Source organism: Camelina sativa, chromosome 7 (genome assembly GCF_030686135.1).
Source record: "Camelina sativa cultivar CO46 ecotype springtype chromosome 7, ASM3068613v1".
Classification (NCBI taxonomy): domain Eukaryota; kingdom Viridiplantae; phylum Streptophyta; class Magnoliopsida; order Brassicales; family Brassicaceae; genus Camelina; species Camelina sativa.
In genome coordinates this window covers 23,306,269-23,322,951 of record NC_141886.1, presented here as the reverse complement: position 1 = coordinate 23,322,951, position 16,683 = coordinate 23,306,269, and the positions used below count along the sequence as shown (strand labels likewise).

General features: G+C 40.1%; 1 protein-coding gene across 1 annotated transcript; it reads right to left on the bottom strand.

Annotated features, from left to right (window-relative positions):
• Window positions 1-14,489: 14,489 nt before the first annotated feature.
• On the bottom strand, window positions 14,490-15,667 carry LOC104701766 (putative ribose-5-phosphate isomerase 1). The gene has a single exon (XM_010417504.3). It carries the CDS (start codon window positions 15,513-15,515, stop codon window positions 14,709-14,711), a length of 807 nt encoding a protein of 268 aa, XP_010415806.1. The 5' UTR covers window positions 15,516-15,667; the 3' UTR covers window positions 14,490-14,708.
• Window positions 15,668-16,683: the final 1,016 nt, after the last annotated feature.

The window sequence follows — 16,683 nt, the reverse complement described above, 5'->3', positions numbered from 1 at the left end:
AAAAAAATGTCGACAATAGCAAAAACAAGAGAGGAGGCGTCCTCTTATTAACAAAAAGGGTTTTTTGGTTTAATTATAATAAACCATGATTTAATTAGATTAAGCCAAGATTTATTTAAACCAGAATTAATTAAACCATCATTTGATTTAATTAATAAATCAACCAGCTTAGTAAACCAACCGCAAATTAAACCGACTTCACTCCAATTCTCGATATAAACTTCCATATTTCATATTTTTCGGGGCACGGGCGTTACACTTTGCCCCAAAGCATCACCATATGAGCACAAGATTTTTTGGAGAGTGTTAACCTGGTCAATAGAGGCTTTACAACTGAAAAGGCTGTCATCAGCAAAAAAAAAGATGATGAATAGATGGACCAGAGGGAGAAAATTGGATTCCTTGAATTGCCCCGGAGAGTTCAGCTCTGTTTAGCATATGAGATAAACCTTCCGTACAAAGCACAAAGAGAAAGGGAGAGATAGGATCTCCCTGTCTCAGACCTCTGTGAGGTGTTATCATCCCATAAGATTGATCATTCATTAAAATCGAGTAAGTTACAGTCGAAACACAAGTCATGATCCAATGAATCCACTTATGATGAAAACCTAAAACTTTTAACAATCCTCTTAAATAGGTCCATTCCAACATGTCAAATGCTTTGGACATATTCGTTTTGATTGCTACAAACTCAGAAGAAATTGTCGGATGAGTTCTTAGGGCATGAACCAATTCATGAGCTATAGATATGTTGTCGGAGATTAACCTTTTGGGGACAAAAGCAGATTGGGTAGGAGAGACTAATCTAGGTAGAAGAGGTTGCAATCTTGAGGCCAAAATCTTGGAGATGATCTTATAAAGGACGAAGCAAAGACTAATTGGTCGAAGATCTGACATTTGTTTGGGGTTCCTAACTTTAGGAATGAGACAGAGTTGAGTGTAGTTCCAATCATGAGGGAAAGAACCATTGTTAAAGAAGTTCTGAACTTCTGATGTGATCTGGGGACCAATGATTTCCCAATATTTTTGAAAGAATAAGCCAGACATACCATCGACACCAGGGGCTTTAGTAGGATTAATCGAAAAAACTGCCCTCTTGATCTCTCCGATAGTCACTGGGCTTATTAGAGTATTGTTCATCTGGGAAGAGACTTTGGGTTGAAAGTCATGAAAAAGTCAATCAAAATTCCCTGGATTGGATGACTTAAATAACTCATTGAAGTAGGTAATATCAACTTCTCCTTTAGATGCTTCTGATTTTTGGGAGTTTCCATTACCATCGATCAGAGCTAGGATTCTATTCTTTGATCTAGAGTTTTGGACTGAAGCATGGAAAAATTTTGTGTTGCAGTCGCCTTCTTGTAACCATTTTTCACGGCTCTGTTGACTCCAATAAGTTTCTTCTTCTTTGTAAGCAAGCATCAGCTGTCTCTTAAGGCTATGAATTTGAAAAGAAGAAGGAAAAGAGGAGGATTGCTCTAGCTCTAAAGCTATCTGGATCTGGTTTATCTTGTCCAAGGAGTTTAAACTGTTTTCCTTTTTCAAAAGACGTAGAGCTTTCCGACAGTCTCTAAGCTTATCTGATACTGATGAGTTTGAAGACCAAGACATAGAAATAGCTTCTTTAACTAGGGGCTTATTTAAAAGTCTCTTATCAAATCTGAAGTTCCCTCTATAGGGTCTGATTGAGGAAAGAAGGTTGACTAATACTGGTCTATGATCTGATCCCCTTTTGTCGAGGAAGTTCTGATTCGAAGCTGGGAATAATTGAAACCAGTTTTTATTCCCAAAACATCTATCTAATTTACTCTGAATCCATAGATCATTTCTCCTTCCTCCCCATGTGAAACTATTACCATGAGATGGTAATTCAAGCATTTCACAATTTCTAAGCATATCCGCAAAAGGTAAGAAAGAAGCTTCACTCCTTCGAGGGCCTCCCACTTTCTCTTCATTATTCAAAATTTCATTAAAATCTCCCAACATACACCAACTCTCCTTTCTAGTGAGACCAAGACGCAATAGTTTTTCCCAAACTAAAGGTCTATAAGAGAACAGGGGGTCACCGTAGACACAGGAAACAAAGAAGTCTGTAGAACCAAACTGAACATGAAAATATAATAAGTTTTTATCTACACTCTGGAAGGTAATATCAACACTATTTTTCCAGAATAAAGCCAAACCTCCACTCTTGCCTATAGGGTTGATAGTAAACACTCTATCATATCCTAGCCTTTCCAGAATATCTATTAATACATTACTATTATGCATAGATTCCATCAAAAAGAAAATCTCAGCGAAATGCTCTTTACGCAGTTCCTTGAGCCTGGGAATTATCAAGTCTTGACACCGTCCCAATCCTTGACAATTCCAAGTCATTAGGCTCATTAGATTTTGGATGGTCCCTTAAGTGGGACCATCTTTTGGTTTGTGGTTTTGGCCATTTTGTGAGATTTGTTAACATGGAGTTTGCCTTTCCGCTTACCCAACTGAAGTATTCCCGGATCTACTGATAATTCATAAGTAAGAAGAGGGTAGTCCAAAGGAGTACCTTGTTTATTCCTTGCTGGTTTAAGGGACTGCTTCCGGTTGGTAGGATGTGTATTTTTTGTTCCCGAAGTCCCAGGTTCAGAGTTGAGAATATCATAAACATAGGAAGATTTCAATCTTACTTCATAAAGGTTTTCTGGAAGAGGAAACCATGTACCATGTACCGTACCGGACGTACGTGCGCGTCAAAACGTACCAGCCGAACGCCGAATGACCAAGGACGTACGCGGACACGAATTAAAGGTGGGAAGGAGCCACCAATGGAGTTGAATATTTTATTCAAAGTGGAGGATTAATTTAATCTAAAGGGAGTTAGTGGAAGAATTAAATAATTCAAGGTGGATTAGTGGAGTTTAGTGGGAGGATTAAAGAAATCAAGAAGGTTTAGTGGATTCAAGGTGTTAGCTCGATTTCTATCCATGTGTTTAAGCATGCTCTAATAGCGACTAAGGAAGAGAGAGCGCTCCACATGCATTGGCTGCCTCCATCGCCTAAGTCCTCTATAAATAAGCTCTCATCTCTCTCATTTTCACACAAGTCATCAAGGGGGTAAGGAGAGAAAATTTGAGAGAGAAAGTGAGCGAGAGAGAAGAAGGGAGTTGCCGCCGAAAGAAGAAGAGAAGGAGCAAGCTAAGACTATCGACAATCGGCCAAGGTAAATCGACAAGGAAATCGATTCTAACCGAAGAAGAAGATCCGAGTGTGCCGCGAGAGAAGCAGCGTCGAGGGAGACTGATCATCGACGGTTTACTGTGAGTTCAGGCACATACTTTGCCGGCTTAGATGGGGAATTAAAGACATCCATCTAGTGCGTAGTTTGCATGAAGCATTTAGTTGCATTTACTTGAAATTTCTTTGGTATTTTTCTTGTTTAAATGCATGCGCGGTGAGGTTACACCGGTTACTAGATCGAAATGTTCTAGTGACAAGGGTGATAACTAGTTAAGATACTTGTAAAATTATGAGCTTAAAAACCATATAAACTCAAGTATCAAGTTCGGTGAAGTCTTAAGGCTTTTTAGTCCCCGAGAAATTCCGGCTAAGCGTTGTAAGATTTGGTATTGCTATCCTTCCCATTCCGTACCACATACAGCCGCGACATGCAACCCATGTTCGTGTGTGTGTAGGGTTGGTTACGAAGAGCTCGGACGTTACTGGGCTCGCTACCCTGGCCGAGGCTGTCTACACGACGGTGTGGCTTTGAGTGTTATCCGATCGCATGCCTTAGTGGTTGTGATTTGGAGATTCATGAGGGGTGAAGGGAAAAGGATGCATGCCGGGCCCAATAGAATAAAACTTGTTAAAACGTTTGTTTTAGTTCAAGTTAAATCGTTGCATGTTGTTGTTTGTTGTTGTTTGTAGTTGCGATTGCTTGTAGAATAATCTTGCTTGGCTTGTTAGCTTCCGCATGTTATCTCTGACTGTTGTGTATTGTGCGCTTGCTTATCAAATGTTTAACTCGCTTGCATGCTAGTTATTGTTGCTTGCATGGCGATTGTATATGTTCGCATGTTGTTGTTTATGCTTGCATGTTGTTGTTGTTGTTGATGGGGATTGGGATTGGGGTTTAATTCTTTGCAGGAACCCTGAGCTCACTAAGTAATCTTAGATTACTTACGATAAATATTTGTGTTGCAGGTAACCCTAGAGGGAACTAGAGGGCGTGGTGAACGATAGGACTCCGAAATAGTTTTTATTTTGTGTCTACTGTAAAAATTCAAGTATGTTGTATTGCGACCCAAACTTTGGCGTTAGGCCTTGTGAACCTTTTGTGTACCGTTTGTAGTAAACTCTTTTAAGTATCAATGAATCGGATTTTCTCTAATCGAACGAGTTGTACTGATATAGACTTTGTCCGAGTCGGCTCAACGCATGGCGTGTCTGTAAGGTTGCAAAGCCTTAAGGACGTGTCGTGTGGTCGGGAACCTCACCAAAGGACCGGCCAAAGGGCCTGATTTGTTCTCGCACCCGGCTGGACCATTGGCGAACGTTTCCAAAGTCGCGTCCTGGGGTTGTGCAATGGCCTTGGTGGTCATAGTACGGTTTAGGGGCGTTACAACGGTGGTATCAGAGCATGGTTATGATGCTGTATATTACTCGTGTTTTCAAATGTTTTATCGAGTCAAATGGTCGCAGTAGACACTTAGGATAATCCGGTTCGTTCATCACTTAGGGTTAGATGGGATTAAGAAAACACTTTGTTGATCGTGGATGCAGATGTATTGTCAAGGATCGGAAAGGACTAGGTCGACGCATCGTTCGCCGGACACATGGAGGGGTTCAAGTCAGCAGTTTGGTCCGGAGGAATGGGGTTCGCATTTTGGGGATGCCCAAGGGGAGGAATCGTTTCCAGGCATATTTGAATCGAATATGTATATGCCTGAATGGGATGTACCTGTCACGACGCCAAGGTACACACCATCAATTTCAACTCGGTTCAGTGCATCGGAGAGTATGTATCCGCCAAGATTTGCATCGTTTGGACCGTTCTCTACTCATCTGAATCAGAACATGCCAAGAGGAGACCAAGTTCGTGGGGAAGGCCCGAGCAAGCCGAATGTACCAGAGACCCAGCAGACGCTTAAAATGATTCAAGACCTTTTGAGTCACATGATCCAGCAGCAGCAGAACCAAGCCAACCGTTCCATAGAAGATCCATCCGATCATTTTCTAAAACTGGTAATGATGATGAGGAACCTAGGGTTCCGTAAGTTCAAAGGAGATCCGAACACAGTGTTAGCAGACGCATGGATAAAAGAATTGGAGACCCACTTTGAAATGATAAGGTGTCCGGAGGAGTTTAAAAGACCGGTAGCAGTTAACTTCCTAGAAGAGGATGCTCGTGCATGGTGGGACAGCGTGGTTCCTCGCTACCGATATCAGACTATATCATGGGATATATTCAAGAGGGAGTTTGAGCAAAAATACTTTCCACCAGAGTCGCGTGATCGACTAGAGAATCAGTTCCTGCGACTGGAACAAGGTGATATGACTGTTCGAGCTTATGGAAGAGTTTTTACAAGACTTCGGAGATATTTGAACCAAGGAAACAACGATGAGTTAGCTATGGCCCGGAGATTCTTTAATGGAATCAGGCCAGACATAAAGGGAAGGTTGCACGCTGTGACATACCGAAGTGTCGCAAAAGTAGAAGAAAGAGCAGTGAGTGTTGAGGAAGCCATTGAGACGGAAAAAGAGATTATGGCCTAGGAGAAAAAGAAGGAACTAGTCCAGCAGACTAAGATTGTGAACACTCGGAGGGTGAATCAAGTAGCATGACGAAATTGGGGCGCAGGCCGTGGTAAAGTTAAAATGAATGTTAACCAAGGAGGACGTAATGTAAGTAACATGGATCCACGAGGATGCTATGTGTGTGGTCAAGTTGGGCATTTTGCTCGAACTTGTCCAACTGTTGAGGAATCAAAGAGCAACAATCTGTCAACCGTCACATGCTTCTACTGTGGCGAGTTAGGACATTATGCGAACTCATGTCCATCAAAGCCGGCCAAACCGAACGCCCAAACTGTGAACCGCGCCCAGACAGCGAACCAAGTGAAAGAACCCCCAGCGAAGAAGCAAGCAACCCCAGCAAAAGTTTTTGCTTTAGGAGTAGAGCCACCTAAACCTCCGCAGGCCGCGAAGGGCCCTATAACAGGTTTGATTGGGTTCTAACTCTCTTGTGATAGTTTGTGATTGCTTGTGTGTTTGTGTGATTAGTTTTAGCATTGCATTTTTTTATATTTGCTTTGCGTTTAGGAACATTACTTGTTGGTGGTAATCCCACGCATGTACTGTTCGATTCGGGAGCGTCCAATAGTTTTGTGACTCCCGAAGTGGCTGACAAGTTTGGAGACTTGTGTGAGGAGGAAGAAGTGAACATCAATGTCTACACTGCTGGTAATCAACCGCCTCTGAAGACAAGAAGATGGTTCAAGGAAGTGTCGATAGACTTGCAGGATACGAACCTCCCGGTAAATCCTCTAGTGATGCCGTTGGATAGGTTCGATGCTATTTTGGGAATGGATTGGTTATCGGAACACCAAGCCCATATAGACTGTAGCAGTAGCAGAGTTATATTCGAAAATGGAGGAAGGACACCTCTAGTTTTCAAAGGGATCAGCCGAGTAAAATGGCATACTTTGCATCGGCAGCAAGGATTGGAAAATCGATTGAAGAAGATGAGGTCTATCTAGTCACTCTTACCGCCATGGGAGGAGATTACAGGGAAGGCATGGAAGTTAAGGACATTGCCATAGTCAAAGACTTTGAAGATGTGTTTAAACCGTTGGAAGGATTGCCTCCATCCAGAAGCCATCCTTTTACCATAAATCTGGAGCCCGGAGCTACCCCAATTGCTAAGGCACCGTATCGTATGGCACCAGCCGAGTTGGCTGAACTTAAGACTCAATTGGAGGATTTGTTGGGGAAAGGTTTTATTCGACCAAGTTCATCGCCATGGGGAGCCCCAATGCTATTTGTAAAGAAGAAGGACTGAAGCATGCGTTTGTGTATTGATTACCGAGGAATCAATAACATAACCATCAAGGATAAGTATCCACTGCCGCGGATTGACGAATTGTTAGACCAGCTAAGAGGAGCAAGTTGGTTTTCAAAGATTGATTTAGCCTCCGGCTATAATCAAATTCCGATAGCAGAACAAGATGTGATGAAGACGACGTTTCAAACAAGATATGGTCAGTATGAGTTCGTGGTAATGCCGTTTGGTCTTACCAATGCGCCGGCAGAATTCATGCAGTTAATGAACGAAGTGTTCCACGATTACTTGGATCGATTCGTGATAATATTCATCGATGACATCCTTATATATTCACGAAGTGCGGAAGAGCACGCGGAACATTTGAGGAAGGTGTTAGAGAGGCTAAGGGAAATGAAGCTGTTCGCAAAGTTCAGCAAGTGTAAGTTTTGGCAGAGGGAGATTGGATTCTTAGGGCACAGAGTTTTGGAGCAGGGCGTGTCCGCCGACCCAGAGAAGATCGCCGCGATTCAAGATTGGCCAAAACCAACCTCAATGTCAGAAGTTAGAAGTTTCTTAGGCCTTGTAGGCTATTACCGAAAATTCGTAAAGGGATTTTCATCTATCGCAAAACCATTGACACGACTAACCGGTAAAGGAGTACCGTTTATATGGAGCGAAGATGTGGAGGAAGCTTTCAGGAAGCTAAAGGGAGCGCTGACATCAGCACCAGGGTTAGCCTTACCCGAACCGAACCAACCATATTCTGTGTTCACAGATGCGTCGAGAGTTGGAGTTGGATGTGTTTTGATGCAAGGAGATAAAGTGATTGCCTATGCCTCTAGACAGTTAAGGAAGCATGAGGAGAACTACCCCAAACATGACCTAGAAATGGCAGACGGGGTGTTTGCGTTAAGAACATGGAGATCATATTTGTATGGAGAAGCGGTTCAGGTGTTTACGGATCATCAAAGTCTTACGTATTTTTTCACGCAACCAGATCTTAATTTGCATCAAAGAAGATGGATGGAGTTTGTAGCTGATTACGACTTGAAGATCCAGTACCATCCAGGCAAGGCAAATGTAGTAGCAGATGCGCTAAGCCGAAGAAGAGCATAGGTTGATGCCGAGAAAGACGTGGAGTTTCTAGCTGACGAATTGAAGAAAGTAAGGCTTCTAGCCTTGGAAGGGGAGTCTAGTGAGCCGTTGGGATTACAAGCTGTAACTCAAGCGAGCCTACTACACCGCATTCGGGAAGAGCAACCCAAGGACGAGAACCTGAAGAAGATCATCGAGGAATTAAAGAGTTCAGAAGAACTGAATGCTAGTGGTTATCATTTAGCGGAAGATGACACCTTACTTCTCAACGGGAGAATAACTGTACCTGACCGGAACGGACTACGAGAGGAAATACTAGGAGCCGCCCATAGCTCAGCATTAAGTATACACCCGGGAAGCACGAAGATGTACAAAGACGTGCGAAGATACTATCATTTGTCTGGACTAAAGAGAGCAGTAGCAAAATGGGTAAGCCAATGCGACTCATGTCAAAGAATCAAGGTAGAGCATCAAGTGCCAACAGGTTTGCTTCGCAACTTGCCCATACAAACTTGGAAATGGGACTCTATCTCGATGGATTTCATTACCGGTCTACCGATAAGAAAAGGGCGAATCAATGATGCAGTATGGGTAGTGGTTGATCGTTTGACCAAGGTAGCCCATTTGGTTCCAGTAAGGAGTACGGACCAAGCACCTGTCTTAGCCGAGAAGTATATAGACGAAATTTTGAAGCTTCATGGAGTGCCAGTAAATATTGTTTCTGATCGAGATCCAAAGTTCGCATCAATATTTTGGCAAGATTTGCAAAGGGGGTTGGGAACGGATGTTCATATGAGCACCTCATTCCACCAAGAGACTGATGGACAGACGGAAAGGACTATTCGAACCATAGAGGACATGATCCGGCTATGTGCTTTAGAATGGTCATCGGATTGGGAGAAGAATTTGCCGTTAGATGAATTCGCGTATAACAACAGTTATCACTCGAGTACCGGCATGTCACCATTTGAAGCGATGTACGGAAGGCCGTGTAGAACGCCTTTGTGTTGGACCGAAGTTGGAGAGAGGACGAGTTTCAATCACAAGTTGATCGATGAGACGACAAAGAAGATCAAATTCATTCGCGAGAGCATGAGGAAAGCGCAGGATCGCCAGAAGAAGTACGCAGACCGTAAAAGGCGAGAAGTGGAATTTGAAGTTGGAGACATGGTGTATTTGAAAGTTGCACCGCAAAAAGGGAAGGATCGTTTTGGTAAAGTGGGAAAGCTTGCGGTAAGGTTTATCGGACCCTACCGAATCGAGAAAAGAGTTGGAGAAGTAGCCTACCGGCTATCTATGCCCGAGGTAATGCGATTGCATAAAGTCTTCCACGTTTCACAACTACGGAAGCATGTACCAGATCCTAGCATGATTGTGGTTGAGCCTATCAAAGAATTGGAGCCAAATCTCACATACCCCAAAGGACCATTTGGAATAGGGCAAAGGAGAACCCGGAAGTTGAAAAACAGAAACATCCCTCAAATCCAAGTATTTTGGGGAACGCAGAATCGTAAGGTCACCACTTGGGAAGATGAAGATAGAATTCGCGCCAAGTATCCTCAGCTGTTCGTCGAAGAAGATGAGGCAGGACCATCGGAACCTTATGGAATTCAGGACGAATTCTATTAAGGGGGGGGGGGGGAGAATGTAATGACCCTCACCAAGGGGTAAAATTTAAAATAAAAACCCCTGGTCCAAGGACGTGCAAGAGACACAAATGGAAGGCAAGGGAGGAGAGTAGAAGAATTACAAAAGTAATGTCCGAGGAATTCTGGACGAATCAAGAGATGGCCAATGGTACCATGTACCATGTACCGTACCGGACGTACGTGCGCGTCAGAACGTACCAGCCGAACGCCGAATGACCAAGGACGTACGCGGACGCGAATTAAAGGTGGGAAGGAGCCACTAATGGAGTTGAATATTTTATTCAAAGTGGAGGATTAATTTAATATAAAGGGAGTTAGTGGAAGAATTAAATAATTCAAGGTGGATTAGTGGAGTTTAGTGGGAGGATTAAAGAAATCAAGAAGGTTTAGTGGATTCAAGGTGTTAGCTCGATTTCTCTCCATGTGTTTAAGCATGCTCTAATAGCGACTAAGGAAGAGAGAGCGCTCCACATGCATTGGCTGCCTCCACCGCCTAAGTCCTCTATAAATAAGCTCTCATCTCTCTCATTTTCGCACAAGTCATCAAGGGGGTAAGGAGAGAAAATTTGAGAGAGAAAGTGAGCGAGAGAGAAGAAGGGAGTTGCCGCCGAAAGAAGAAGAGAAGGAGCAAGCTAAGACTATCGACAATCGGCCTAGGTTAAATCGACAAGGAAATCGATTCTAACCGAAGAAGAAGATCCGAGTGTGCCACGAGAGAAGCAGCGTCGAGGGAGACTGATCATCGACGGTTTACTGTGAGTTCAAGCACATACTTTGCCAGCTTAGATGGGGAATTAAAGACATCCATCTAGTGCACGGTTTGCATGAAGCATTTAGTTGCATTTACTTGAAATTTCTTTGGTATTTTTCTTGTTTAAATGCATGCACGGTGAGGTTACACCGGTTACTAGATCGAAATGTTCTAGTGACAAGGGTGATAACTAGTTAAGATACTTGTAAAATTATGAGCTTAAAAACCATATAAACTCAAGTATCAAGTTCGGTGAAGTCTTAAGGCGTTTTAGTCCGCGAGAAATTCCGGCTAAACGTTGTAAGATTTGGTATTGCTATCCTTCCCATTCCGTACCACATACAGCCGCGACATGCAACCCATGTTCGTGTGTGTGTAGGGTTGGTTACGAAGAGCTCGGGGGTTACTGGGCTCGCTACCCTGGCCGAGGCTGACTACACGACGGTGTGGCTTTGAGTGTTATCCGATCGCATGCCTTAGTGGTTGTGATTCGGAGATTCATGAGGGGTTAAGGGAAAAGGATGCATGTCGGGCCCAATAGAATAAAACTTTTTAAAACGTTTGTTTTAGTTCAAGTTAAATCGTTGCATGTTGTTGTTTGTTGTTGTTTGTAGTTGCGATTGCTTGTAGAACAATCTTGCTTGGCTTGTTAGCTTCCGCATGTTATCTCTGACTGTTGTGTATTGTGCGCTTGCTTATCAAATGTTTAACTCGCTTGCATGCTAGTTATTGTTGCTTGCATGGCGATTGTATATGTTCGCATGTTGTTGTTTATGCTTGCATGTTGTTGTTGTTGTTGATGGGGATTGGGATTATGGTTTAATTCTTTACAGGAACCCTGAGCTCACTAAGTAATCTTAGATTACTTACGATAAATATTTGTGTTGCAGGTAACCCTAGAGGGAACTAGAGGGCGTGGTGAACGATAGGACTCCGGAATAGTTTTTATTTTGTGTCTACTGTAAAAATTCAAGTATGTTGTATTGCGACCCAAACTTTGGCGTTAGGCCTTGTGAACCTTTTGTGTACCGTTTGTAGTAAACTCTTTTAAGTATCAATGAATCGGATTTTCTCTAATCGAACGAGTTGTACTGATATAGACTTTGTCCGAGCCGGCTCAACGCACGGCGTGTCTGTAAGGTTGGAAAGCCTTAAGGACGTGTCGTGTGGTCGGGAACCTCACCAAAGGACCGGCCGAAGGGCCTGATTTGTTCTTGCACCCGGCTGGACCATTGGCGAACATTTCCAAAGTAGCGTCCCGGGGCTGTGCAATGGCCTTGGTGGTCATAGTACGGTTTGGGGGCGTTACAGACATAGCTTTGATCAGTGTCTCCATCGAAAAAGACATTATAAGAGAACGACAATCAGAACTACTTGAAAGCAAGAAGCTCGATCATAATCCAGAAACTGAAGATATTTTGTGTTCTTGAGGAAACAGTTTGGGAGAGGATTGAGATTCCAAAATGGACAGAAAAGAAATTAATCAGGTGGAAAACGAGTAAAGTAAACGTGTTTGTCCAACTAGATATTTTGGCTTATAGGATAAAAGACTCTAGTACACCCAGAAGTTCCTAAGCCCAATAAAGGGAAGCATTTTTCTTTTTCCAAATAATATGATTTATAACCCGGATTTTACCAAGAAATTGTCTTGACTATTTTGCGATTAGAATGACTCGATAACAATATTATATTAGTTGGGAGAACTGGAACTTAAGATGTGGATACTTTTACAAATTGACACAAACTCAACATTTTGGGCCAGAGTCGGTAAATATTAAAACTTTCGGGACATTATACAAATACATCAAATGTAGGGGAGTTCTAGAAAATAATTATACATTATAACCTCTAAAAATTAATACTTGCTATAAATTAATATTTTTTTCGGTCTCGAGTTATAATGGTATAAAAAACGACAAAATTTGATAAAATAATAAGATATACTTTTTTTGAAATTTTATATAAAAATATGCTCTCATAAATATCTTAAATTAATAATAATAGTATAATTTTCTTTTAGTAAAATATGATTCTATTAATGTTTGCGTATTCTTGAAATTGTATTCTTATTGGAGCTCATCTATAATCTTTGTCATTGCATCAAATACTTTTTGTGTTGTTTTCTCACATTGCATTCAAACATTATGTAACGTCTTAGACACGATAGTTGTTTCTAAAAATATTGCAATATCTTTTTGGATTTCATCATGAAAGATAGTAACAACAATTTATTTTAAACTGTAAACTTCTAAACATTTATCATTTTCACCTTGATAATCTAGTAACTATTAACATATAAATTATGATAGCTGAAATTATATATTAAGGAAATTCTATAAAAATATGAATATAATAGTATTTTATTTTAATAAAAATGTTTAAAATAATGAAAATTTAAAAATCTCTTCATAAATTAATATTTTATTATAATTTAAAATTTTGTGGTACTGAACTTGATTTATTGGAAGATCTTCAAAAATACATCTTTTTCCATGTCACTTTTCAAAAATACCCTTTTATGGTGTCTATTTTCAAAAAAAAACTCTTCTTAATATATAAATAACTAAATTCTAAATCCTAAACCTCAAATATTAACCCTATCACCTAAACACTATATCCTAAATGTAAAACAGAGAACCCAAACCGAAAAAAAAAATAAATTAATTTAACATATTGTAATTGTGTAAAAGAGAGCAAAATTAAAAATGTTAAAAGAAAATCTAAAAAAGAATGGGAAAAATGTTATTTAAACCATGGACTTTCAAATTTTGGCCATTTAAACCATGAACTTTGTTGTAGGCCATTTAAAATATCAACTTTTGTTAACTAGCTTTTTTAAACATGAAGTTTCGTTGACCAAACAAAAAAAGACATGATGTGAAATCCGATAATTGACTTATTAACAGATGTTATTATGCCGTTAATCACTCCGTTACTGACAAAACGACATCGTTTTAATGGAAGTTTTAATTCGGAAAATGTCATTTAAACCATGGACTTGTAAATGTATGTCATTTAAACCATGAACTTTCAAATTTATGTCATTTAAACCATAATATATGAAAAATGTGATCAATACTTCAAACTCTAGTCAATCCTTCAAACTTTAGTGTAGTGTCCTAATAAATGAAAAAGACTCAATACAAATACAAAAAGACACAAAATACATGACAAAGATCGAAAAAGAAGGATGAATTGATGTTCTTCTTTCTCTTTTTCAGAATCGCATCCTGAGGCAGAGTCGAAGAAAGAAGAGAGAAACTAAACTAGGGTTAAATGGTTTAACCGATTAGGTTTATATACTTCTGCGGTTTCTAATAAACCAATCGGTCCGATTACCGAACTGAACCAAAATCCGATTATCCAAATCAATTGCGCCGAACGGTTAGGCTTTCTTTTTTTGGTTTGCTTCGATAACCAAAATTTTCAGGTTGTCTAGTTTTCACCGAACGCCGAGGGCAAGTTCACGGTTTATATGACAGAAATTTGAAAGATCATGCTTTAAATGATACACATTTATAAGTTCATGGTTTAAATGACCTTTATTTAAAAGTTCATGGTTTAAATGACATTTTTTCGAACTAAAACTTCCATCAAAACGACGTCGTTTTGTTAGCAACAGAGTGGTTAACGGCATAGTAACGTTTGTTAACTGGTCAACTATTGAATTTCACGTCATGTCTTTTCTGGCTTGGTCAACAAAACTTCATGTTTAAAAAAGCTAATCAACAAAAGTTGATGTTTTAAATGGCCTACAACAAAATTCATGGTTTAAATGGTCAAAATTTAAAAATTTATAATTTAAATGACATTTTTCCCAAAAAAAAATATATAAAAAAAATATTTCTAACAAATTATCTTGTTAATCTATAGAGCTTTTATTGGTCATTTTGTATACAGAAGAAGTTCCGGGACATTTTTTATAAAATCGTAACAGCTTCTAGCTCTTTTTGTAGAATGAAAAAAGTTCCGAGGTAATTTTGTAAATATTATAAGGTCCGGCCGTCCGGGGCAACGTTTGTAGTAAACACTAAACAGTACACAAAAGGTCAAAGTTCTACAAAAAAAAAAATGAGTCAAAGTTCTAAGCCAATAGGAGAGAAAAGGGTTTACCGTTTACAGAACCAAAGAGAGAATCAAAAAACCAAAATCAAACCATAAACCCTAATTTTCGAAAATGACCCTTTTACCCAAACCTATCCTTGACGGTAACACCGAATTTTCCGGCGACGATCAACGTAGTCGCCATCCCCAGAAACATCCCGTGCTCCACTACTCCGGGAAACCTCAGTATCTCCTTACTCGCCGCCTCTAAATCTCCGATATCTCTCTCCAAATACAAATCCACGACGTAATTCCCATTATCCGTCACAGCCGGCGCCGCATCTCCGCCGCCGTTAGATCCGCTCTTCTTCATCCTAAGCTTCGCTTTACATCCCGCTTCCTTAAAAAGCTCCTCGAGTTTCCCCCTTGTGAAATCGCAGCAGAACGGAACAACCTCCACCGGTACGGCGAGTCCGCTTCCTCCGATGTACTTGACAAGCTTCGATTCGTCGACAATCACAACGAACTTTTTAGACGCTCCTTCAATCATCTTCTCCCTCAAAAGCGATCCGCCGCGTCCTTTCACCAGATTCAGAGCAGGATCGACTTCGTCGGCGCCGTCGATTGATAGATCTACGACTGGGTGCGAATCTAGATCGGATAACGGAATCCCCAGCGACACCGCCTGCTGGTGAGTTGTGGTTGAAGTAGGGATTCCGATTATATCCTTTAGTTTTCCTTCCCGGAGAAGCTCGCTGATACGAGCCACGGCGTATTTAGCGGTCGAGCCAGTCCCGAGACCGATGACCATTCCAGATTCGACGAATTCGACGGCCTTGTATCCGGCGATTCTCTTGAGTTCTTCTTGCGTGAGGTTTGAGAGCGGCGGCGAGTCGACGATGGCGGGTTCCTCGGTGGTCGTGACATTGGGATCGAACGCAGAACCCATTTTGTACACTACTTGGTTTGTGTGATTCGAATGCACAAATCTGTGAGACTCTTATAAAGACTCTTAAAAAGAAGAATCGTATTCGTATTTGACGGTTCTTATTACTTATTAGACAAGTAGTAAGACCATTTTAAATAGGTTAGTCTAAATTTATAGCTAATTAACATGTGTAAAAAGATATCTTAAGTAGGCCTGGGCGTTCGGATATCGGATCAGATTCGGTTCGGATATTTCGGATTTTGGATTTTTTGGATATCGGCTTTAATATCCATTCGGATATTTAAAAAATTCGGATCGGTTTCGGTTTGGATAATTCAAATTTCGGATCGGTTCGGATATATTGTCGATAACCAAAATTAAACCAAATTTATTGGATAAGGTTTTATTCGGATATCTTTTAATCTGATTGTATCCAAAAAACCATACTAACCAAGTATTTGAAAAAAATAGAAATGAAATTAATAAAAAGTTTAAAGTTCAAACTAACATAAAATTATACCAATACATAAAAGTGCGACGTACTGAACATCCAAAATGAAACATAAGACCGTGTCAATAATAAAAAATAAAAACCAAAGTAAACAATGACGTAGATATAGGAGTATATCTACGATTTGTGTATATTGTATATAGTTAGGTGTGTATATCTATATCAACGATACATATATATCGTATATATTTACGTATACATCTATCTTTATAAAGTTGTTTCTTATATTTTCGGTTATATTCGAATATCTATTGGATATCGGTTCGGATCGGATTTAATCCGATATCCAAAAATAATGAAAACAAAAACCGATCGGTTATTTCCTCAATATCGGTTCGGTTTTTATCCGATTTTTTTGGTTTGGATTCGGTTTGGATTTTCGGATTCGGATTTTATGCCCAAGCCTAATCTTAAGTATTTGAATTTGATTTTACACATGTTAATTAGCTATGGTTAAGGTAATTATCTTGAAATCACATATTTTAATCGGATCTTGTTAAAATAATACTCCTTCTGTATTAGAATAGATGATGTTTTAGAAATAAATCTTGTATCACAAAGATTAATTTTCGGTATGTTTTTATTAATTAATGATATGAAATTGTAGATTTCAAGATTCATTAATTGATAATTTAAATTTTTGATAAATTACTATTGGTTAATAATTAAAAAATATAT